Source organism: Pristis pectinata, chromosome 14 (genome assembly GCF_009764475.1).
Source record: "Pristis pectinata isolate sPriPec2 chromosome 14, sPriPec2.1.pri, whole genome shotgun sequence".
Classification (NCBI taxonomy): domain Eukaryota; kingdom Metazoa; phylum Chordata; class Chondrichthyes; order Rhinopristiformes; family Pristidae; genus Pristis; species Pristis pectinata.
Window position 1 is genome coordinate 26,365,910 of NC_067418.1, and position 25,579 is coordinate 26,391,488.

The 25,579-nt window shown below is 39.7% G+C and overlaps 1 protein-coding gene across 1 annotated transcript in view; it reads left to right on the forward strand.

The window, feature by feature from the left end:
- Positions 1-25,579, forward strand: part of LOC127577603 (USP6 N-terminal-like protein) — a 166,007-nt gene that overhangs the window by 108,138 nt on the left and 32,290 nt on the right. Inside the window, exons 10-12 of the mRNA XM_052028869.1 lie at positions 8,607-8,701; positions 16,122-16,187; positions 18,359-18,458. Coding sequence (XP_051884829.1) covers positions 8,607-8,701; positions 16,122-16,187; positions 18,359-18,458 — 261 coding nt within the window. The remainder of the gene's footprint in view (positions 1-8,606; positions 8,702-16,121; positions 16,188-18,358; positions 18,459-25,579) is intronic.

Sequence of the window (25,579 nt, forward strand, 5' to 3'; positions counted from 1 at the left end):
GGATTTAGAACTTCTCATAATTTTAGCATTCACAAGAGTGAATGGCGTATCAGCAGCAGCAGAATTGTATTCAACCACAATCTGTTGTATCTCTCATTACATTTTAACCAGCAGAACAATCTATATTCATTGAGAATAGTAGGGCACATCAGGAGCAGAGATAGTTTACCTAAAAATGTGGTTGCAATCTAACTAATCGGAATGTAGTATCACACATATGCTAAACAGTGGAAACGTCATATCAGAAATGAGCTAAGCAATGCCATAATCAACAGATTAGGTCTTTGCAGTCTCGTCATATACAATTGAGAATGGGGGAGAACAATCCAGTAGCTGGATCTCAAGAGGTGCTCTGTCGTGATGGTAAAGATGTGCTCGAGAATTATTAGGAGAGGAGGCTTCATGAATATCCCCATCCTAAAAGAACTGCAAAAGACAAAGATAAAGTATTTATGACTATCTTTAGCTACTGGTGCAGAGTGGATTATCCATCTTGACTCCTCTCTCTTGGAACCCACTTTAACCAATTTGACTTACTCCAAGTATATCAAGATGTAACTGAATGCATAAGTGGCCACAGGCCCTGAGAAAATCTCTTATGTGAAGCTGAGCGATTCTCCAGAATACCCATGCTTCTAAGCAAGTTACTAAGTAAAAGAACAATGTTGGCATTTACTGACTAATGATGCACAGTCTGTGTTCCACCAATACAATGTGGCTTCAGACTTTATTACAGCCTTATTCCAAATTCAGACAAAAGTCATTGAACTTCAGAGGTGAAGTCACAGTGACAGTTCCTTCCTGGAATCCTAAAAGGGAATAAGGTTATGGTTTTTAGAGTCATTTATCAGCCCCCAGGACATGACTACAACAGTTTCTCATTCCATGTCCTAGACCCGACCGTCTTCAGATATTTCACCAAGGATTTTCTCACCATCATAAGACCAGAGGAGAGGATTTTGCTGATGTTTGCACAATATTATTTCATTTGAACCCTCCATATAACAAAGTAGTCCATGCCTTCAATCCACAGAAGATGGGTAGCTTTCAGGCTTGGCTATTTGTGGCAAGCATTATTTGTACCACATAACTACAAGGCAAAGACCACTAACATCAGGGAGCCTGGCTACTTCCACTTAAGATTCAATGCATTGTGTCATTGTCATTCCATTAATATCCTGTGAATCATTATTGACCAGAAATATAATTGCACCAGCCACAGAAATGCTATAGTTTGAAAAAAATGAAATGGATGTAGAGTGAAACACCAGGCATGTGATGGTACTCCTTCCATTTATCTAAATGAATGCAGCACCAACAACACTTGAGGTATATCCAGGACAAAGTAGACTGTTGATTTGCAGCCTATTCACTGCCCTGAACATTCATTTACTCCATTTCTGGTACACTATGGTTGTATTGTGTATCTATCTAAAAAATGGATACCAACTCACCAAGGCATCTTGGAGAGCATCTGAAAGATGAGAGTAGCAGACTCACATGAACAATATTAACTGCAAGTTTATCCTGACATTTAAAGGCATATACTGCTCTTCATCACTGCTGATCTAAAATTCAGAACTTCATAGGACTGAGGAAGTATTTTTACAAAGTTGACTGCAAAAGTTATCAAAACCCCTTCTTGGTGGTGCTGCTACATTCTTGTACCCTTAACTCTACCTCTCTTGGCTATTCTATGTTTTACCACTTTAGCATCTCTTTTTGCACTACTTCAGATTGCACTATGATCTTTGCACCATTCTGCTGTTTTGCACTTGTCATTTTATTCATTGTTGTGTTCTTATTTATTATTATCATGTATACTGCTTACCCTGTGAGCTTCATGTGAACAAGGAATTTCATTGCACCCTGGGGTATATGGCAATGAACTAAACTAACCAACTAATCTTATCACTATCTTCTGAAGACTACTTAAGAGTGGAGATAAAGGTTGACCTTGGCAGTGTGTTCACATTCCATGTATGAATAAAGAAATATATGCCTGCAGTCCTACTGTTTGCCCTTAAACTGCTCCCAATCTTGGACTTCTGGTCACCTTTCTGTGCCGTATCAGCCTTGGTCCCATTCCACTGACATTCGATATCTAATCTCACTTTCCATCCTAATTCTACTGCATTCACACCCTCTTCTAGTCCATTGTTAATACTTCCACTTTATGTCTTCAATCAGGGCTCTAGCCCTGAGCTTCGGCTCCCCCTTGGCCTCAGCTTTTAGCTCCTCAAACTTTTTTGGCTCAAACTTTTAAATGCTGACAGCTAGCCCCAAATCCCATACAGCTTCCATTTGTAGATGGTGGCAAGAAAGCATGCAAATGAGTGTGGAGGCAAAGAAACATAAAATAAGAGAAAAGAGGGTGAAATTCTCAGTGGATTGGTACAAAAGTAATGGGGTTGGAAGAGTAAGTGGGCAAAAAATTATGTGAATAGGCAAGTACAGCGAAGAAGAGAGTTAGATGGTAAATGACAAAGATATAAGACCATAAGAGTAAAATAGCAATATCATCAACACGACAAAACAAGAAATTAAAAGGGATAAAGAACCATGTGATCCAAGATGAACAAATGAAACTACAGAAAGAAGAAGATGGATAAGAATGAGGGAATGTAGAACTGGGAAACAATGAGAGCCAGCCACAAGCATGGGCAGAATTGTCAAAGCGGATAATCAGGATAGGAGAATTGGAAGAGCACAGGAAGAATGGAACAGAAGTAGGGGCAGGACATGCCTAAAATAAAAAAAGGGAAAGAGGTACTTAAGGAAGTTTAGATTGGCTTCATCACAGAAATCACAGTGCTAAACAGTGGATAGAACAGCACAGTACAGTACAGGACCTTCGGCCCACGATGTTGTGCCAGCATTTTATCCTGCTCTAAGATCTACCTAACCCTTCCCTCCCACATAGTCCTCCATTTTTCTAACATTCACGTGGCTATCTAAGAGTCTCTTAAATGTCCCTAATGTATCTGTCCCCACAGCCTCTACCGGCAGTGCGTTCCTTGCACCCACCACTCTCTGTGTAAAAAAAAAATTACCTCTGACATCCCCCTTATACCTTCCTCCAATCACCTTAAAATTATGCCTCCTCGTGTTAGCCATTTTTTCCCTGGGAAAAAGTCTCTGACTGTCCACTCGATCTATGCCTCTTGTCATCTTGTATATCTCTATCAAGTCACCTCTCATCCTCCTTCTCTCCAAAGAGAAAAGCCCTAGCTCACTCAACCTATCCTCATAAGACATGCTCTCCAATCCAGGCAGCATCCTGGTAAATCTCCTCTGCACCCTCTCTAAAGCTTCCACATCCTTCCTTCCTATAATGAGGTGACCAGAACTGAACACAATACTCCAAGTGTGGTCTAACCAGAGTTTATAGAGCTGCAACATTACCTCGCGGCTCTTGAACTCAGTACCCCGACTAATGAAGGCCAACACACCATACGCTTTCTTAACAACCCTATCGACCTGTGTGGCAACCCTGAGGGATCTATGGATGTGCACCCCAAGATCCCTCTGTTCCTCCACACTACTAAGAATCCTGCTATTAACCTTGTATTCTGCCTTCAAATTTGATCTTCCAAAGTGTTTCACTTCACACTTTTCCAGATTGAACTCCATCTGCCACTTCTCAGCCCAGGTCTGCATTCTATCAATGTCCTGCTGTAATCTACAGCAACCCGCTAAACTGTCCACAACACCACCAATCTTCATGTCATCAGCAAACTTACTAACCCACCCTTCCACATCCTCATCCAAGTCATTTATGAAAATCATATAGAGCTGGGGTCGCAGAACAGATCCAGGACAGGACATCATTCAGGACAGGATGATAATAGTGTTCCCCGGGAATCAGTGTTGAACCACTACTTGTCTCAACAACATACTAATGGATGAGGCATGAGAGTATAGAGCAAAATTTCTTTATTTGTGGATGACATAAAGCATGACATAAAGCATGACATTGTGGTAAATATTGAGGATAGATAGTAATCGATTGTTGCAAAAAGACATAGATAGGTTAGCAAAATCGGCATATAAATGGGTTAATGAAAACTTTTTATTCAGGAGTAATACATTTTGGTGAAAAGAAAATGGAGAGACAATATAGACTAAATGACACAGTTCTAAAGGATGTGTAGGAAGAGATGGATCTGGGTTTTTACGTGTTCAAGGATCATGGAGAATAGATTTAAAATTTGAGGCAAAAGATACTAAGGATATGAGGAAAAACTTCTTTATGCAGAGAGCAATTATGAGCTGGAACTCACTACCTGTAGGGGTGATGAAAACATGTTCAATCAAGGCTTTCAAAAGGGATTAGATAGGCTCTTGAGAGAGAATAATGTGCAGGACAATGGGAAAAGAGTGAGTAAGTGGAAATAACAGGATTGTTCTGTTTAGATGTGGCATAAGCTTGAGGGGCCAAATGGCCTCCTTTTGTACCATAAGAGTTCCATGATTCTCAGCAGAGAAATTTGAAACAAAGAGACTGCTAAATTTAGGCATGACAGAAAACCACAAGTTGTATTGCCAAACAGGGATGGTAGCCAAGGCATGGATTACACAAAATACAAAAGGGGAGATGTTGGAGAGTAAACGTGGTAGAAATAGAATCAAAATTAAATACAGATATTTGGTGGAAGTAAAACACTAAAATTTGTAAAAATATAAAATGACCATAATTAAAAGAATGAGCAATAAGAATAAAGAATAATGAACAGCAATGAGAAAAGCTGTTCCTTTGACTAGTCATCTTCATAACGTTTTACAAGTATATTGTTATGTGCATGTTTCCTTTAAGTTTCGCACTTACTTGCTAACTGTTTCCCTGGAACACTTTGTTGATAATATCACTCAAGAAAGAACATTCTTTAATTTAATGTGAGCAAACCATGGGAGTTTGGGGGAAAAAAGCATGACGATTAATTGTTTAAAGATTTTTATCAGGCAGCTCAATTTTAGAGATTTAAACTGTAGAGTCAATTCAGCAAGGTAATGTAGGCCAAAAGGCCTACTTTGAAGTGTGCCTGTTTTCCAACACTGGTGCCAACATTAGCTGTTTCCATTCTTCACTCGGAATTTGCTGTTGCAGCAAAGGGATAAGGTAGAAAGCAATTCTACTAATCACATTAACACTGTTGTTCAAGAGCAGCTGTTCTACATTGAACTGCAAATAAGTATTTCATCAATTGACTTATGTGTGGGAAATATCAAAAAAGTAAAACATTTGGTCTTACAAAGTGTAGACTGTTGTATGCCACTTCTGCTAATAAAGCCGTGGTAATAAATAGTTACAATCTTGGCCAATAAAGGACATGTGCAGAGGAAATTACTATTAAACAGCAGCATGATATTATCTTGAGTTGGAGTAAAATTATGGCATTAAATTTGTCCATGCTGATGAAGTAGAGATAAACATTAAAATACTCTCAGCTGTTAACATGAGGGACTTGGCAAATCTTAATGTATTTTTTAGGCGTTCCAGCATTTGTTATCCCTAAGTGCTGACAATGTATTTGAATAAAATGTGTAGAAAATCATGTAAATGTAGGTCATTTTTGTTGGCTCTTCTATATAATATTAATCTTAGCTACGAACATCTTGAGTGATTTACAATCAATGACAGCATTTTCCAATTTGGCAGAAAAATAGATAAAGATGCTCTTTGTATGTAGAGTAAATTGTATTCTTTAATCAAAACATTTATAAAGACCATCATAGTAATGTATATGTGGCAAACTTGCTTCAGTACCTTTCCTTTGAAAATTTAATATCAAAATGCAATCAAGATACATTTTTCTAAGGGTGAGCTTCCAATTCATCTGTGTTAGAGTGTAAGGGCACTAGCAACTAGTGACTACAATGATTATATCATAACCAATGTGCAAAAGAAGACTAACATTATCCATGCACTAACATCCATTATACATACATTTTCTTTTACATGCTGAAATGCCGACAATGTCAAGCAAGGCCAGAGCATTGCCCAACACTTCCTTTCTCCACACAATGCTACACCTCACCTCCAACAAACTTTCTACTGGAACTAATTTACAAGACAAGTGGGAAACTATGTTGTCTCCAGTCCAGCCAGACTCAATGCCATCCCAACTCCAATCATCAAGCTGCAGATCTGGGCCATTTTGCATGTGTCAAGAACTACCTCTTCGCAAAGGCAGGCATTGATGATGAAATTTACCAATGCCTTCTGCATGTCGGTAAAAGATAATTGCACAATGTTCAGCACCATTTGTGACTCTTCAGATAATGAAGCAGTCCACGATCAAATGCAACAAGACCTGGATAATATCCAGGCCCAAGCTGATAGATGGGGGGCACCATTGACCAGAAACTGAACTGGAGTAGCCATATACACAATGTGGCTACAAGAGCAGGTCAGAGACTAGGAATCCTGCGGTGAGTAACTCATCTCCTAACTCCCCAAAGCTTGTCCAACATCAGGAGTGTGCTGGAGTATTCTCTACTTGCCTGAATGAATGCAGCTTCAAAAACACTCAAGGAGCTCAACACCATGTAGGACATAGCAGCCCACTTAATAAGCACCCCATCCATAACCATTCACACACTCCACCCCCAACACACAGTTGGAGCAGTTTCTACCATCTGCAGGATGTATTGCAGCAATTCACCAAGACTCCTCAGACAGCACCTTCCAAACCCACAACCTCTGCCAGCTAGAGGGACAAAGGCAGCAAAAGCACAGGAACATGACCACCTGGATGTTGCCCTCCAAGCTACACACCATCCTGACTTGGAAAAATATCACTGTTCCTTCAATGTTGCTTGATCAATAACCTAGTGGGTATACCCACGCCTCAAGGAATGTAGCAGTTCAAAAAGACAGCTCACCATCATGTTCTAAAGGGTAACTGGGCATGGGTAAATAACTGTTGGCTCAGCAGCAAAACCCACATCATGTGAATTAATATTACAAAGAAAGGATTAAGACCTGAAACCAGCACAAAACTCAGTGTCTTCTGGGCAAAAGTGATTCCTGCCCTCCTGTATCCTTCTGAGACATGGACTATCTACAGCAGGCATCTCAAAGAACTAGAGTCCATAAAATTCACTGGCAGATAAGTGAACAAACCTCAGCATTCAGTCTTGGGCCACCATTTCCAGTATTGAGCCTCAAGTTACATTCTTGTGGCTCGGACGGTGGGTCACAATCTTAGCGGGCCCAACACTGAACTTCTAAAACAGGCACTCTGTTCCAATCTCCATCACAGCAAGAGACTGAAGAAATGATTCAAGAATGTTATCAAAGCTTCCTCGATAAAATGTAACCACCAACTCATGGAAATCCCTGGCTGAATGACATTCAAAATGGGGAAGAAGCATTCGGGATGGTGTTGAGGAACTTGAATCCCTTCATCAGAAGCATGTGGAAGCCCAGGGAAAACAGCAGAAGTGCACACCGCCTTCCAAACACCCACCCTATTTATCAAGCACCTCCTGCTCCCCTTGTGACAGAGTCTGCAGATCCCACATTGGCTTTCATCAGCCACCGAAGAGCCCACAGAACTAGAGTAGAAGCAAGTCATCATCAGCCCTGAAGGACTGCCTAAGAAGAAGAAGAATATTATTTCTGCACCAACAAGAATCCCATTTCTCCCTTTTACCTGCACCACTATACCCCATATTAAGAAAAGTACTTTATTAATCATTTAAAAATTCACAAATACACAGTTATGTCTCTTCCCCTTCCCAAATTTGTACATGAGATGTACAGCTCAATTTAAAATAATTAGTTTTAAAATAAGTTTAAAAATATTCAATCACATTTTCTTCATAATATACATTCCATTTGAAATAATGCAAATTTTTATTTTTCTGTTGCTTGACATGGAAGGGTTTGATTACCCAGAATAGTATTTACCAATTGTTTATTTCTAGGAGTAACCAAACATGTTAGTTTAATTATCTTGATGCTTCTCGTGGTACTCAAGTATTCCATTGTAGCTTAAAACAACCTATGAGCAATGAATGAAGGTTAAATTAGTTGCATCGAATTATTTCCTTGACTGCCCAAATAATGCAAAACAAACCAAGGAAAAATAATTTCTGGTCCTAAGTTATACACTAGTGTCAGATATTTTCCAGTTAATGAATTAACGTAACAGTTTTTTAAAGTGTGGGCTGATCTTTGATCACAGCATGAATTTGTGCAAGATGGAAATTGAGATTGGGCACTGAGTTACATGTGTGTGCCAAAACAGGATTGCCAAGGTCTTTCCTAAATAGAGCCAAAATGGCTCATACAAATAATTGGAGCTCCTGCTGGTACATGCTTTTGCATCTGTCAGGAGCTTGTCCATTTCAGTGAAAGAGATAATGGGCTGCTTGCCTTGCCAACAATGGCTCTTGGGTAAACAGTGGAGGACAGTAGAGTGTCCTTTTTGGAAGGATGTTGAGTGAGGTTTGGGATCAGGATCGTTGCTGGTCAAGTCAGCAGCAAGTGGAAGGAGTACAGTTGAATGTACAAATCGAGTGCAACTTTATATATTCTCTAACTCTTCAGAAAAGCCTACTTGGTTTAACTATCTATCATATATATATTTTCTTTACAGGGTTTTTCATTCCTGGATTTCCAAAGCTCCAAAGGTTTCAGGGACACCATGATCAGATTTTAAGTAAACTTATGCCAAAGCTCAAAAAACATTTGGTAAGAAGATCTATTATTATTATGGAGTTTCTACAGAAATGCATTGCCTCTTGGATCATTCTTTAACTCTTCATTGTGTTTATCATTCTTCCTTTATTTGTCATGCTAGTTTCTTAAGGAATTATTAGAACATGAAAATTCACTGCCCTTCCAGCCTAATTCTACATATCCAGCAACTGAATGGCCAAATATGTAATCTGTATCTGGATACATTGGTCCTAAATGAAGATCAGTATTAAGAGAGGACCTGGGAATATGCCAGGATGAGACAAGAAATATTGAAACCAGCAATGTTGAAATTTTAGCTGGCACAATAGGTTGTGCTGTGGCAATGGCACATTCACGTGTGGTGTCAACATAAACAAGGACTGCAGATTTTGTGCTCCAGGAAGCTACTCCCACTCCTCCATGATGTTGATTCAGCAATCCTCAGCTGTTGGAGAGCAGACTGCAAGATTGTTGTGACATCCTGTTTGAACATTGGTAGCCACAGCCAAGATGACAATGGTCTGAGCTTGCATGGCAACAAGCTGACCTTATGTTATAGATTACAGAGCTTCCGTTATAGCACCCAAACGTTGATTGGCCTTTGCTGCAGTATTAGCCATCAGATCCGGCATTATGGTTCAGTTTAAGACTGTGCCAATAGATTTGCCCATCACTTCCATAGCTCCAGACTCAGTGCAAAGCCCTCTATCAGATTGATGCTGGATTCCTCCATATTCTTTAACATTGCATGGGCATGTTCGGGTTGGCCAGCAAATGCACATCACAGTATTGACATGTGTCATGTTGTTGGTCAAAAAGGTTGAAGGGATGTATTCAATGCAGGATACCTAGCCTCTTACTTGTTCTTGTAGAATAATCCTTTTAAGTTTCTAGGCAATGGTATCCACCAAGATGTTAATAATGGGTGACAAAGCTATGGTCGTGGAATGACGAGGTGATGGTATTTGTGTGGCACAAATGTTACCTGCTTCTTCTCAGCCAATACATGAATGGTCTCCAGGTCTTGCATAACAATTGTTTCATTGTTTGCAGTGATACAGATGGAATTAAATATATGTGCTCATCAGAAAATATCCCCACTTCTGCCTTTAGGTTGGAGGAAATATCAGTGGGTCATTTCATCCAACCCATTTACAGGCTGTTAGTCTCATAACATGCTGTCAGAATTAGTAAAAACTGTGGGAAAATCAAAGCTTAACATTTTTATTTGAATGCACATAACATTTGCAATAAGACAAATAAGTTCTTAGCACATATAACAACTTAAGAGTATGATCTAATGGCTATTGTTGAAGTGTGGTTGCAGCCTGACAAAGACTGGGTACTCAAAGTATAGGTGGAAATCAGAAAAAGCTGCAGATGCTGGAAATCTAAAATAAAGAGAGAAAATGCTGGAAATACTCAGCAAGTCAGGCCACATCTGTGGGAAGAGAAACAGAATTAACATTTTGGGTCGAAGACCATCAGAACTGGGAAGGAGACAAAAGAAACTTGTTGAGCTGGAGGTGAGGTAGGGGAAGAGAGATGTCTGTGATAGGGTAAAATAGGGGAGACAAGATAACCTTGATGAAAGACACTATGATGCTGGAGGAACTCAGCAGGCCAGACAGCAACCGTGGAGAAAAGTAGGCGGTCAATGTTTCGGGTCAGGACCCTTCTTCAGGAGTGAAGATAGGAAAAGGGAAAAGCAGAGCAGTGATAGGTGGACGAAAGAGGGGAGGCGGGGTGGGCACAAGGTGGTGATAGGTAGATGCAGGTAAGAGATAGTGATAGGCAGTTGTGGGGAAGGAGGAGAGAGCAGATCCACCAGTTCAATGTTCATGCTGTTAGGCTGCAAGGTTTCAAGATGGAAAATGAGGTGCTGTTTCTCCAGTTTGCACTTGAAATTCTCCCGGCAGTGGAGGAGGCCAAGGACTGACATAGTGCGGGAGAGGGAGCTGAAGTGACTGGCAACGGGGAGGTGCAGATCGTGGTTACAGACGGAGTGCAGGTGTTGTGAAAACGGTCACCTCGTCTGTGTTTAGTCTCGCCAATGTAGGGGAGGCCACACTTGGAGCACTGAATGCAGTAGATGATATTAAGGGAGGTGCAGGTGAACTCTGTCTCAACTGAAAGGACTGTTTGGGTCCCTGGGATGGAGGTAGTGTAGAGGCAGGTGTTGCACCCCCGCCATAGGAAGTCAAGGATAATATTAAATTGAAAGGTAGGGCATACAAGGTGGCAAGAGCTGGTGGTAGGCCAGAGGACTGGGAAGTTTTTAGGATCCGGCAGTAAAAGACTCAAAATCTCATACAAAGACCAAAAATTAATTTTGAGAGAAAACTTGCATGTAATACTGAAACAAACAGTAGATTCAGATTAGTTTATTGTCATATACACGTAGGTGCAATGAAATTTCTTGCTCACATGAAGCTCACAGAGTAAACAGTATACATGGTTATAATAAATACAATAAATACAACAACGAGCGCAAAAGAGAGAATGGTGCAAAGATTGTAGTGCAAATCTGAAGTAGTGCAAAAAGAAATGCTAAAGTGACAATAACAGATTAACCAAGAGAGGTAGAATTAATTGTTCAGGAATACAACAGCACTACCAGGAAGGGGGTGTGAAAGGGGTGATCGGTTCAGAAGTCTGATAGCAGTGGGGAAGAAGCTGTTCTTAAGTCTGGATGTCCTGGCTTTCAGGCTCCTGTATCTGCGCTCAGAAGGTAGAAGTGAGAAAAGGGAATGGCTTGGTGGCAGACATCCTTGACGATACAATTAGCCTTCCTGAAGCAACGCACCCATGCAGATGGACTGGATGGAAGGAAGTGACAAACCTATGATGGACTGGGCTACATTTACCACTCTCTGAAGGTTTGGTTAGTCCAGAGCAGAGTAGTTGCCATACCAAGCTGAGATGCAAGGATATTTTTTATGGCGCATCTGTAGAAGTTCAAGAGAATCCTCATGGATATGCCGAATCTTCTCAGTTGCCTTAAAAAGTAAATATGCTGATATGTTTTTTCATCATCTCACGAGTGTAAAAGGACTAGGTGAGGTTGCTGGTGATATAGATGCCTGGGAACTTGAAGCTGTCAACCATCTCTATAGCAGCTCTGTTGATGAGGACAGGGTTGTATTCAACCCTTCCCCACCGCCACCCCCACCCCGGTTCCTTAGGTCAACAACCAGCTCTTTTGTCTTGCTGTCTGCTAATCAGAAAGTCTAGAAGACAGTTGCAGGTGGGGGCCCCCAAGGCCAATGTCCAGGAGTTTAGAGATGAGCTTAGTTGGTATTATGGTGTTGAAGGCTGAGCTGTAATCAATGAACATCATCCTGACATATGTATTCTTACTGTCGAGGTGATCCAGAGTTGAATGAAGTGCAAGGGAGATGGCATCTTCTGTAGATCTATCTTTCCTGTACGCAAATTGTAAGGGGCCTAGATCGTTTGGGAGGCTGGTGCCGATGTGACCCATTACCAGTCTTTCAAAGCACTTCATTATGGTCAGTGTTAGAGCTACTGGTTGCTAGTCATTGAGACAGGACACTTTACTTTTCTTGAGAATTGGTATGGCAGAGGTTTCCTTGAAGCACAATTTCAGAACTCATCCAGGGACTCCAACTCGGCCGGCCGCCTTCCGAGAGTTTACCTTCGTGAAAGTAGCTACCTGGACTACACTTCCTCGCACCTTGTCTCTTCTAAGGATGCCATCCCTTTCTCTCAGTTTTTCAATCTCCACTGCATCTGTTCTCGAGATGAAGCCTTCTCTTCCAGAACATCTGAGATGTCCTCCTTTTTTGGGAAGTGGGGCTTCCCCCCACTGTGGTTGATGGAGTCCTCACCCGCATCACTTCCGTTTCCCACACTTCTGCTCTCACCCACCTCCCCTCAAACAGAACAGAGATAGAATTTCCTTGGTCCTTACCTTTCATCATACAGGCCTCCATATTCCAGTACATCATTCTTTGGCAATTCTGCCAGTTACAGCACGATCCCACCACCAGTCTCATCTTCTCCTCCCCACCCTTTTCTGCAGCAACCACTCTCTCCATGACTCCCTAGTTCCCTCATTTCTCCCTATCCTCAGGCACTTTCCCCTGCAATCATAGAAGGTGTAACACCTGTCCCTACACCTCCTTCTTCACCACCATCCAGAGACCTAAACAGCTCTTCCAGGTAAGGTAGAGATTCACAAGCATCTTCTCCAACCTTGTCTATTGCATTTGGTGCTCTTGATGTGGCCTTCTCTACATCAGTAAGACCATGCGCAGACTAGGTGACCACTTTGCAGAGCACTTGTGGTCTGTCTGCCATGGCCATCTGGAGCTCCCAGTTGGAAACTATTTCAATTCCCCTCCCTATTCCCAAATTGACCTGTCTGTCCTTGGCCTCTTCCACTGCAGAGTGAGGCCAAATGCAAACTAGAGGAACAGCACCTCACATTCCACCTGGATAGTCTACAACCTAAAGGCATGAACATTGAATTCTCCAATTTCAAGTAACCTGCTCCCCCTCTAACCCTTTCTTTCTTTGATCTATCCTGGTCCCCTCACACAAACCCTTCTTTCCAAACCCTCCAATCTCTCCACCAACCGCCAATCACCCAGTTTCTTTCCCACCTACTCTATTGCCCATCACCCACAAATTCCTCTTACTGGATCCCATTCCCCCCACTGTTCCCACCTGCCTATCCTATCTCCCTTTATTTGGTTCCTTCCTATCCAATCAGATTCCATCATCTGCAGCCTGTTGATGCCTCACCTATCATCTCCCATCCTCTTTGTTATTTCCACCCTTCCCTCCACCACCTGACTCCATCTGCCAATCAAACCCTCCTCACCTGGATCCACCTATCACTTGCGAGCTCTTGCCCCACCCCTCCTCCTCATCTTTTTATACTAGCTTTCTCCCCTCTGAAAGTCTTTCAATTGCTCATCATGAATATATCCAGAAAATATTAAATGATACCTGCCCATTCACGTCACTATTTATTTAAATCACTTTCAACAACAATTGTCCACTTTACTCAGCAGATTACAGAGATTTTTGCCCAGGGGAATAGAAATACTTATATTAAAAGCATTTGAAAATCTTAATACTGGAAGATTATTTGACCAAATTCTAACTTTCTTGAAGAGCTCATTTCCCTTCAGAGGATGAACATTTTGATCTAAATCTAAATCTGTTGGGACTTTCCACAAGCAGCTATGATATGTTAATAAGTCCTCCCCAGTTTACAAATGCTTGACTTATGTACAGCCTATACATATGAACGAGCATTTGGGAGACCAGCAGAATGGATTTTCTGGCTGCTGTGGGGCTGCAGGCATCTTCTGCACTTTGGAAACTTGATTCGTGGGCACATTTCAAGTGGACAATTGTTGTTGAAAGTGATTTAAATAAGTAGTGACGTGAATGGGCAGGTATCATTTAATATTTTCTAGATATATTCGTAATGAACAATTGAAAGGCTGGCCACATCTTGAAGTCTGTTAGTTAATAGAATATGGAGAGAACAAGTAGTGGGATTAATGTAGGATTGGTGTAAAATGGCTGGTTGTTGGGCGGTGTGGACTCGATTGGCTGAAGGGCCTGTTTTCCTGCCATATCACTATGACTCTAACATTAATTATATGTATTTGTTGCTGGAGCAGATCTATGATATCTTTTCATATAGGCTTTGGGTAACTTGAGAAATACACTTTTGTACGATAGCTTTTATTGCTGAGATCATTAGCACTCGTGAGAACTTGTCAAATGACTTTTTCCATGTACCACTGATTGCCAAGTGGTTGAAGGTCCACAATGGAAATCAGTGTGCCTGACTCAGTCAGGAGTTTAGCCAGATCATCGAAGAATGCCAAGCAACACCTATTGCAACTTCATCTTACCACTAACTGGCAGGTAGATATCAACCTGGAAGATCCGGGCTATTGATAAAGCAGCTGAAATGCAGCAATGTCCTTTTGGTCTGAGATGATTGTCTTCCAACATCCATTGTTAACTTTCTTTTTGCAGCCATTGAAGAGTTTTCCCTTGATTCATGTTAACTTCAATTTTATTAAGGCTCCTTTACATTAATGTAACATACTGCTTTAATGTCAAGGCAATGTCAAAGGCAGTCAGTCTCACCTCTGGAATTCAGCTGTTCATTGTTGTACCAAAGCTGTAATGAAGTCTGTTCCAGGGTGTACTCTACTAAGCTTCAGTGAGCAGGTTATTGGTAAATAATTCCTGTTTGATAACAGAGTTGATGACACCTGCAATCACTTTGCTGATGATAAAAGTTAACACTTTGGGGATGGCATTCAGTTAAATTGGAACTGTCTTGCTTTTTCTGGATGGGACAAACCTGGGAAATTTTCCATATTATTGAGTGATTGCCAACACTGCAGTCCACTGGAATAGCTTGGCCAGATGCCCAGTATATTATCTATGTTATAGATGCACTTTATATTTTATTTTATCATTTTCATATTTGTAACATTTGAAAAGAAGGCTTTCTACTGTACTTCAATATACTATTGAATGTCAGATTGTAAGAGAGAGTTTGTAAACACATATGTGACTGAATTTGGTTCCTAATTTGAAACATCACAACACACGAGAATTCATAGGTCAATGGGAAGGGACAGAGTAAAAATAGACATTGGCTTGATTATAACATCGTTGCAACTCAGTAAGATCCAGGCATTTATACTTGTCCTGGAGGACCAGAAGAGCTTTGCAACTCCTTTACCCTAAATAAGAATGTATGCTATCTCAAAATTAAATCAGTATGTAAAAAAAACATTCTGTGAGCAACACAGGCAAGGCAGTCCTGGAAATTCAATATAGTGTGGGAATAGAGTTACACGTAACCTTGTGCAAGAGTGACGGATTCCCTTCCAAATGGGGTAATAGTGAACCAGTTTGGTTTTTTTATATCAATCCAGGAGCCTTTGCAATTGTTTTCAACTCAAAGATTATTCATTTTTAAAATTCAATTTTAGAATTTGCCATGATGGTATTAAACATACAACTTCTGGATTCCTAGTCTAGTTCCTTAGCCTTGAACCACCGAGCAGTTTATGTTAGTACAAAATAATTTTTGTATGCTGTATCGCAGCTTCACTTAATTCCAATACAGTATGTACTTTTTGGAGAAAGTACATGTCATTCTAAATTGTTCAAAGGAATGTATTTAAGAATATAGATGTATTATATTTATCATTGGGAGGTATTTTACCATAATGGATCTATACATGTACTAGTCAGCATAATGTTTTCATTTTTAAGACTATTTCAAATGTTAATGTTATTTGTATTTTTTCATTTCTTCAAAAATAAAAGTAAAGATTTTGTCAATAAATTGAGGATTGATCCCATAAAGAATAACAGGTATACTAGTTTTCTAGTTTATGTTGTGACTTTTATATTACAGGACAAAGAACAGATGTCTACAGGAATATACACCACCAAATGGTTCCTGCAGTGCTTTATAGAAAGAGTAAGTAAATTTTTTATATCACAAATATGGAACAATGCTTCAGAGCATAATATGCAGGAGAGAGCAGATTGAAACCAGGAGCAAAACCAAGAGGTGAATCCTTAATTAAAGTTTAAATTACAAATGTAAGCCATTTACCGAGCTTTGTTGAATATTTCAGTACTTGATCAAAGAAAGCAAAACAAGTCAACTGTTAAGATTTGATTAGGAGATCCAGGAACCTTCCTAAAGTCCAAGATATATTTGACGAATTTATTAACTTATTTGCAAAGGTTAGAAATGTGATGGATAGGCTAAAGCAAAGGAAATATTTTGGTTGAATGGAATTTTGTGAGACCACATCTGGAATGCTGTGTACAGTATTGATCTCCTTATTTAAGGAAGAACGTAAATGTATTGGAATCAGTTCAGAGAAGGTTGTCTGGACTGATGTCTGGAATGGATGGGTTATCTTATGAGAAAAAATTGGACCAGCAATACTTGTAGCTCGAGTTTAGGAGAGTGAGAGGAGACTTGATTGAAACAAATAAGGTCATGAGGGGTGTTGACAGAATGGATGAGAAGAGGATGTTTCCTCTTGTGGCAAGATCCAGAACTGGGAGTCACTATTAAAAAATAAATGGTCACCATTTAAGACAGGCAAAACTCTTTCACCCAGAGGGTTGTGAGTCTTTAGAACTTTTCCTCAAACAGTGATGGAAACAGGTCTTTGAATATTTTTAAGACAGAGATGGATAGATTCTTGATAAGCAAAGGAATGAAAGGTTACTACAGGTAGGTGGGAATATGGAGTTGAGATCAACCATAATCTTATTAGAAGGCAGAACAGGCTCAAGTGGCCATATGGACTACATTTGCTCCTCATTTGTATGTTTAAATTATTTAATAGTCTCAACTGCATTTCTAAAATTTGTCCTGAATAATTCCTAAGTAAATGTATAGAAGCCGAAGTAGCACATTAGTTGAGTGGCAAGAAGGTAATGTGGTATTGTGGCAACAGAGTAGAAACTGACTTCCAGTGGAATTTGACCGAGATCTGTGTTTAAAAAGTGGAGAGCAGAATATTGCTCAAGTTTTCTAAATTTGTAGTGGCGCCAACTTGAGTGTTGCAGCCCGTTATGCTAACTAATATGGAATAATCAAGGGGAAACAGAATAGCTCAGTCAATGAACAGTCAGGTGGCAGATCAAAATTCAAAAACAAAATTGTAACCTTGGGTGACACGACCAAGCTAGTGGAGTTGCTGTCTCGCAGCTCCAATGACCCGGGTTCAATAATGATACTGTCAGTGTGGAGTTTCCATGTTCCCTCTGTGAACATGTGGGCTTCCTCCCACATCCCAAAAATATGCAGGTTGGTCAGTTAACTGGCCACAGTAAGTTGCCGTCCCCGCCCTTGTGTGTAGGTAAGTGGTACATTCTTGGGGGAGTTGATGGAAATGTGAGGAAAATAAAAATAAGTAAGAAAATTGTAGATTAGTGTAAAATGGGTGCTTTATGATTGCTGTGGACTTGCTGGGCTGAAGGGCCTGTTACTGTGCTGAAGAATTCTTTGATCCCTAATGCTTGAGGTAACAAGGCAGGGATAAAGTCCCTGTAATAGGTGGTTGTAATAATTGATTCAGCAATGGGCCGAAGGGCCTGTTCTTGTGCTGTACTTTTCTATGTTCTGAATTGGGAGAAAACTTGTCTGTGTACTGTAATTTCAGTTTATTAACTTTAAAAGCTGTGGAGCTTTATATTCTATTGCATTTCAAATTTTTATTAAAACATGAATCAAAGTATCATTTCCATTTTGCAAAAATAAATTTATTAAATGGACATATTTGGACAAACTTATTATGCAAATTTCCTAAACTATATTTGAATAGGATGTCAAATGGCCATAAAAGATCACAACAAACAAGTTTGTGTGATAGGACTGAGTTTTAAGTTTAATTGTGACAGTGATTCGAACTACATTATACAAAATACATACCAATCTGAATTCTTCATACAAATGCATATTTGTTTTATATAAAATGGTGTATAATTTTCTCCCACAGTAAGTGTTGAACTAAATAGCTCGCCTAAAATTGCAATTTGAATGATTGTGTCTCACAATCAAACTCTAGAATTTTTTCAGAATGATTATGTTTCAGAGAATGTTGATAATTTTTGTTTAATTGTCAGACACCGTTTACACTCACACTCCGATTATGGGATATCTACATTCTGGAGGGAGAGAAAGTTCTTGCTGCAATGGCATATACTATCATGAAGCTGCACAAAAGTAAGATGATTGCTGCTTTCCATTCAAATTTTTTCATGGATAAATTTAAATAAAATTAAAGGAGCTGCATGCCTGAAATAAAGTGCATCAATTATTTGATACATATATTCTGGCTGCGCAGTTTTTGTCTAATAAAAGGGGACAAGCCTTAGCTCATTGGAAAATAATTGAATGCTGAATTTATATGAGCACAACAAAATGTTTAATAATTAACCCATTTCCTGGAATAATAAGTACCACTGTGCATTTGTTCATTAATGCTAGAGGGAGTAATATAGAGCATAATATACACTCCCCCTGCATTTACCTCTGTCATGATCATTTGCTAACTGTTATGATCATTAAAAAATGATTTAAATTGAACAATTACAAAGAAACATTGGGCAGTGTCTGAAGGTAAATCTGCAGGTTAATTCAATCTCTCCTTAAAAGTGGAGGAACATGCTTAGTGTAAGAATTTACGTTGGAAGAAATAAATTTAAATTAGTGGAAAATGAATTTAAAACTGATCAGCATCAGAAGAAAGTTCTTTAATTTACTTTTCCCAATTTAATTTGCCCAATCTTCAGGACGATTTAAGTCCCTCATGATTATTATATTATGTTTGCTACAAGCTTTCTTATTTCTTGATCAATTCTCTTTCCACTTAGGTTTTTGATGTTCAAGGGCTTTGTAAATCACTCCAAAAACTTTTTGTTCCTTGTTATCTTCTAATTCTGTCCACAATAACTTTATTTCCTATCTTTCTTGGTTACAATCATTCCTCCTTTACTATTCCTATGTCATATTTTAGCATCAGAGATATTTTCCTTCCTTTTCCTTTTTGTGTATCCTTTCAAAGTGACAAAACATCTGCAATATTTAAATCCCAACTTTAGTTGAACATCTAACCAAGTCTCTAAAATCGATATTAGGTCAAACCCATTTAATTGCATTTGTGTTATCTGTTCATCTATTTTGTTACAAATGCATCAAGCATTCAACTTTTGCATTTTATTTTTGTTCTTTGAATTGACTTTGTTACTAATACACTATTGCATTTATACTCTTTCTCCCTATCACATCTATTTTTTATTTCCCAAACTGCTACTTTGCTCTATGACCTTTAAATCTGTAATCTTATCCAAATTTGAACATTTCCCACCAACCATTCCCTTTCATTCTCCTCCACCTCCTCAATTACTGTTACTAATCTGAAGATCTGCTGAGGCTCCTGGATAAATTAATCATTGGGACACTGATTCCAGCCAAGTCTAACCAGAGCCTATCTCAATAAATTAGCACTTTTCCCCTAGTACAGCTGCCAGTGTCCCATGAATCAAAATGCCTTACTTTCACACCTGTCTTTGAGTTATATTTTGAACAGAGCCCTCTGTTCTATTAAATGTACATCAAAGTATCTTAGAAGAACCTTATTCCTAGATCTTTAGATGTTGTTGGTTTCCATGTGATCAATGACAACTGGATCCTCCGCACAGCAGGTTCTTCTCCAATCCTCACATAAATTTGTTAATTTTGGCACTGGATAGGAAAAAAGTCTTTAGGACTCTTGTTTAGGGATGCAGTAAACAATATCTGTCCTCCTGAATATTTTTCCTGTTGATATGAACTACGATGAATCTTTTTCCTCCCACCACTTGGAGGGTCTGCTATACCATAGTGCCATAGTTGGATTGCTCACACTCCCTATGGTCTTTGTTCCAAGGCACCACCTAACTCATTCTTGTTGATATTGGTATTGGTTTATTATTGTCACTTTTACCGAGGTACAGTGAAAAACTTGTCTTGCATACCGATTGTACAGGTCAATTCATTACACAGTGCAGTTACATTGAGTTAGTACAGAATGCATTGATGTAGTACAGGTAAAAACAATAACAGTACAAGAGTAAAGTGTCACAGCTACAGAGAAAGTGCAGTACAATAAGGTGCAAGGTCCCAACACAGTAGATTGTGAGGTCAGAGTCCATCTCATCGTATAAGGGAACTGTTCAATAGTCTTACCACAGTGGGGTAGAAGCTGTCCTTAAGTCTGGTAGTCTGGTGGTACGTGCCCTCAGGCTCCTGTATCTTCTACCTGATGGAAAAGGAGAGAAGAGAGAATGACCTGGGTGGGTGGGGTCTTTGATTATGCTGGCTGCTTCGCCAAGGCAACGAGAGGCAAAGACAGAGTCCAAGGAGAGGAGGCTAGTTTCCGTGATGCGCTGAGCTGTGTCCACAACTCTCTGCAGTTTCTTGCAGTCCTGAGCAGAGCAGTTGCCGTACTAAGCCGTGATGCATCCAGATAGGATGCTTTCTATGGTGCATCGATAAAAGTTGGTGAGTGTCAAAGGGGACATACTGAATTTCTTTAGCCTCCTGAATAGGATGCTTTCTATGGTGCATCGATAAAAGTTGGTGAGTGTCAAAGGGGACATACTGAATTTCTTTAGCCTCCTGAGGAAGTAGAGGCACTGGTGAGCGTTCTTGGCCGTGGCATCTACGTGATTTAACCAGGACAGGCTATTGGTGATGTTCACTCCCAGGAACTTGAAGCTCTCAACCCTCTTGACCTCAGCACCATTGATGTAGACGGGTGCATGTACACTGCCCCCTTTCCTGAAGTCAATGACCAGCTCTTTTGTTTTGTTGACATTGAGGGAAAGTCAGAACCTGAGGCTTCTTTGTCATTACATTCTGGGGCCCCTTATCTGCCTGACTTGCAGTTATATCCTTTAAACCTACCTGCTACCCACATCCAAGCCACTACCTAAGCCAAGGGGTGTCACTGTCTCCTTGATCAAATTCTTCAGGTAACTTTTCCCCTTCCTGATATCTGCTTCATAATATCTGCTGCTTAGACTCCAGCTCAATAACCCTGAGCACAAGTTCCTCAAGATGCAAGTTCCTACTAGAGATATCGTTGTTGAAGACTTCACTGCACTTCACAAATTCCCACCTCCTGCTGCTACAGCACAACTGCCCTGTCATTCCACTAACTCTGGTTTCTCATATATTCTCATATTTTTTTGAGGATAGCTGTTTGAATAGATAAAATGAATACTGTAAGTGTTGTACATATGTGTTTCCATGCTGTATCACTCTATGACTCAAGCAGTGATGCCAGCAACTTTGTGCTTTGCCAGAAATGACCCCATCGGTGTTATATGGCCAATTGATCTGTCATTAAATAAGCATGCTGAAGATCCACTTCAGGTGCCTGAACACATTTATTTTCATGATGTTTCTGCTCTCTTGGAGGCAAATGCAGGGGAATGTATATTATATTGCTGTACATTACTCCTTCTAGCACTAATGAACAAGTGCACAGTCGTATTTATTATTCCAGGAAACAGGTTAATTATTAAACATTGACATTACATTTTTGATATTAATGCAACAGATTGTCCACCTATGATTCACATGGCTATCTCTGAGTTCTAAATTTATGAAGTCTTGGGCTATATTTCCTTAACTTCTGGATCTGGGAAAATAAATTATCATTATCTCTGGCAGTCTAAATTGCATTGAAATTTCAGATGACCAATGTTGGTACACCTATTTAGTTTGAACCCAAATGTTATTAGAAAATGTAGTTGTCCTAATTAAGATTTTTTTTTATTGAAACCCTCTGAGATCTTCTAATGTTTCCCATGTCACTTACTTCTTAGAATTTCCAATGTACTGTTTAACATTCTGATCTTTCAGGCAATTGATTTCCAGGATGTTCCTTCTCTTCCAAATAAAATTGTACTTCTATTTGCACTGTTGATGTTAGTGCAATAGATTGTCCACCTAAGTACCTGTAGAACCTTAAGATGATAAGAGCTTTGGTTTCTCGAATAATGATTGTTGGTTTTGAATCCATACAGTCAGTGAATTTAACCATTCTTCAACTTACTAATTGCTTTACAATCTTCAGTAACTCAGTGAGATTCTGAAGTTGGGAGTGATGTCAAATATATACCAGTTGCATTTATCTTCAGAATTAAAAGATAAATAAATATTAATCCCTACCTCCAAACAACCCTGCTGTAGTAAAAGTGTGTTAAATATACTTGGCCAGAACTTCCTGCCAGTGATGAACCACCATGCTTGATGCTGACCCACGAGGTAAGTGCAAACTTGCAATAGCCAGATTTGGCAATTTCGATTTACTGCCTGAAATTATCCTGATCTAAAATGATGACAGAGCCTTGCACAAAGCAACCAACAATCCGGAATTAAACCTGCCCAGGAGATAGCAGCAAAGAACTCTGAAAGATAGCAAAGCCACTACACCTAACATTGTCATGGCCTTTGACTCTGACATTGCAAAATATTCAAAAACTATTAAGAATAAATGAATCTCATTTTTACTTACCTTTTCAAAGAAAGTAAAATACATAAAACATTTAATTCAAAAATTAAATTCACCTCAATGAATTCAAAAAAGCAAATGCATTAATACTTAAGTCCTCCCTTCCTCATACCCATTCCCCTCTCTTGAAATAAATTGGCTTATTTTTCCTATGCCTGATTTAACGTGGCACAGGTTAAATGGACAGATCCCAACATAATTCTGGAGAAATGCAACAAACTCATGCTCCATCACTGGATTCCATGAACAGTAAAACATCAGAATGCAATTCGGAAAACCCAGGGAAGTCCTGACTTTCATGAGAGTTATTTAAGTTCCAGCAGTTTGTCATGGAATTGTCATAATTTCTCACCACGTTCAGGCTCAATTGATTATGATTCCATTACTCATGGAAATTTAGGTAAATAACATTTTGCTATTAATAATTCATTGGTTCTCACAGTCTCTAAGCAAGCATGGGTCTGCAGATGTAAGTATTTAGGAGAGCAAACACCTGTTATTGTTTATTGCTGACAGATTGAATACAAAAGTAGGGAGGTTATGTTTTATTTATATGGGCTATTGGTAAAACTACATCTAAAGTACTCTGTACAATATTGGTCTGCTTATTTATGGAAGGATGTTAATGCATTGGAAGCAGTTCAGAGAAGCTTCACTGAACTTATGCCTGGAATGGGTAGGTTGTCTTATGAGGAAATATTGGACCAGCTACACTTATATCCACTGAAGCTAGGGAGAGTGAGATGAGACTTGATTGAAACATAGAAGGTCTTGAGGGGTCTTGACAAGGTGAAGGTGGGGATGGTACTTGCTCTTGTGGCAGAATCTGGAGCTAGGGACTGCCACAGAGATGAGACAAAATGTTTTTGCTCCGAGTGTTTAGAGTCTTTGAAGCTTTCTTCCTCGAAGTGCAGTGGAAGCAGAAACTTTGAGTCATTATAAGGCAGAGGTAGATCTAAATTTGATAAGCAGAGTCATGAAAGGTTAACACAAGTAGCTGGGAATGCCAAGTTGAGGTTACAGTCAGATCCACCATTATGTTATTAAATGACAGAACAGGCTTGAGGGCTCAAGTGATCTTCTCCTACTCCTGATTTGTATATTTATATGTTTGTAACACAGACATAACTCAAAATGGAAAGAAACACCATTATGAAAGTCAGGTGGTACTTTTGGTTTCAGTGCTGTGTAATTGAAAATACACTCACTACGGAATGAATGCAGTAACACCATTTCCATCATTATGCGTCATGGTAGAAATTCAAACAAGCACTTCCTATCAGGTTTTCCACATCAGATGTATATCAAACGATTCAGTCCCCATGAAGAGTTTCATTTGGAGTAGCTTCCCCCCCCCCCCAAAGAACTATCCACCAATATCTACACCAATTTTTCTTTGCTTTCTGATTTTACCTTTGACTTTCTGATTCTCTGAGGCTCCCACCAATTCCCCTCTTCCCCAGCCTCCAATCTTTCTTACAACTTTACAGTCAGTGCAGATTTTCTTAATGTCCTCAATGAAGGCTCCAGTCTCCATGTTGCCCATACACCGCGCCTCTCCATCCCCAGCAGCTTATTCCAGTCCCAGACCCAACCAAAGGCCTTGATGATGGTCTTCTCCAAGCCACTCTCCCCCGTACAAGCTGAAATATTATACATTTTAAAATATCAAAGTTATTTTTCATTATTTATAATATATAATTGGAAATTTTATTCTTAGGCAATACCTATCTACACATATAAAATTAATTTCTCAGGGCCAAAGAGGTACTTAGAATTTGTCTTAATGTATGATTAAATGCTTAGTGTATGATTAAATGCTCAGTTACAACTTACTCAACAAGGTTTAACATTTGCAATATTTTGAATAGCAAAAATACAATTTAAAAAAAAGTAGATTCCCCATTCCTCCACCACCCACCTCTGCCAACGACAGCCACAGTCTTGCTTGCAGGGGTCCACTTTCCCCAACCCCAATCCACCTCCTGGACAAGTCTTGCAGAACTCCCCCAACCCCCGCCCCTCCCATCCAGCTCCAATTCCACTTGCAAACCCACCTACTCATTTCCCAAGCCTAATCTTACCTCCAAGTTCCCTTCCCAGCTCCAGTTTTGTTTGCAAACCCACCCAAACCCCAAATTTGTATACAGACCCCATCACAGGTGTCTTCGCTGGACTCCTGGAGTCCAAGGTTCTCTGCTCTTAATGAAGGTTGGTCTCCTGCCACAAGTGGTGCCGGTGCCATCTTTGCTCCCTTAGTTGGAGCCATCAAAGAAGGCCTTCGTTGGCTGTGGTCCCATCTGGTTGCCATCAAAGGAAGGTTCTTCGGCTGGAGTTATTACTGCTCTGGCTTGCTGATGGTGGGGGAGCGGGGTGGTGTAATTATACCTCTGCTGTAACCGTCCAGAAACTTCTCTTGGCTCAACCAAATGGATTTTCTAATTTTAAAAATAAACTTAATTCATAATAAAAAAATATATAGAAAAAAATAAACAGTGCAAAACCTTTTACATTCATATTCAATACATTCAGTGGTGTTAACTCTTGCTTAAATCATGGCGGCATTCCCACTCACGTGGCCCCCTGGGTGATATGCCATTTCAACCCATTGGGTGATGAGATGGGAAAGCCATTGCTAGTCACTTCAATGAATAATTAGTTTGGGGGAAGCTTCAAATGACACCCTCCAAATGAGGTAGGGATGGGAAACTTGGGTTCCATATAGTCTGCCTATCTATAGTTTATCTTTCCCCGGACTGATACTTATGTTAAATATTCAATC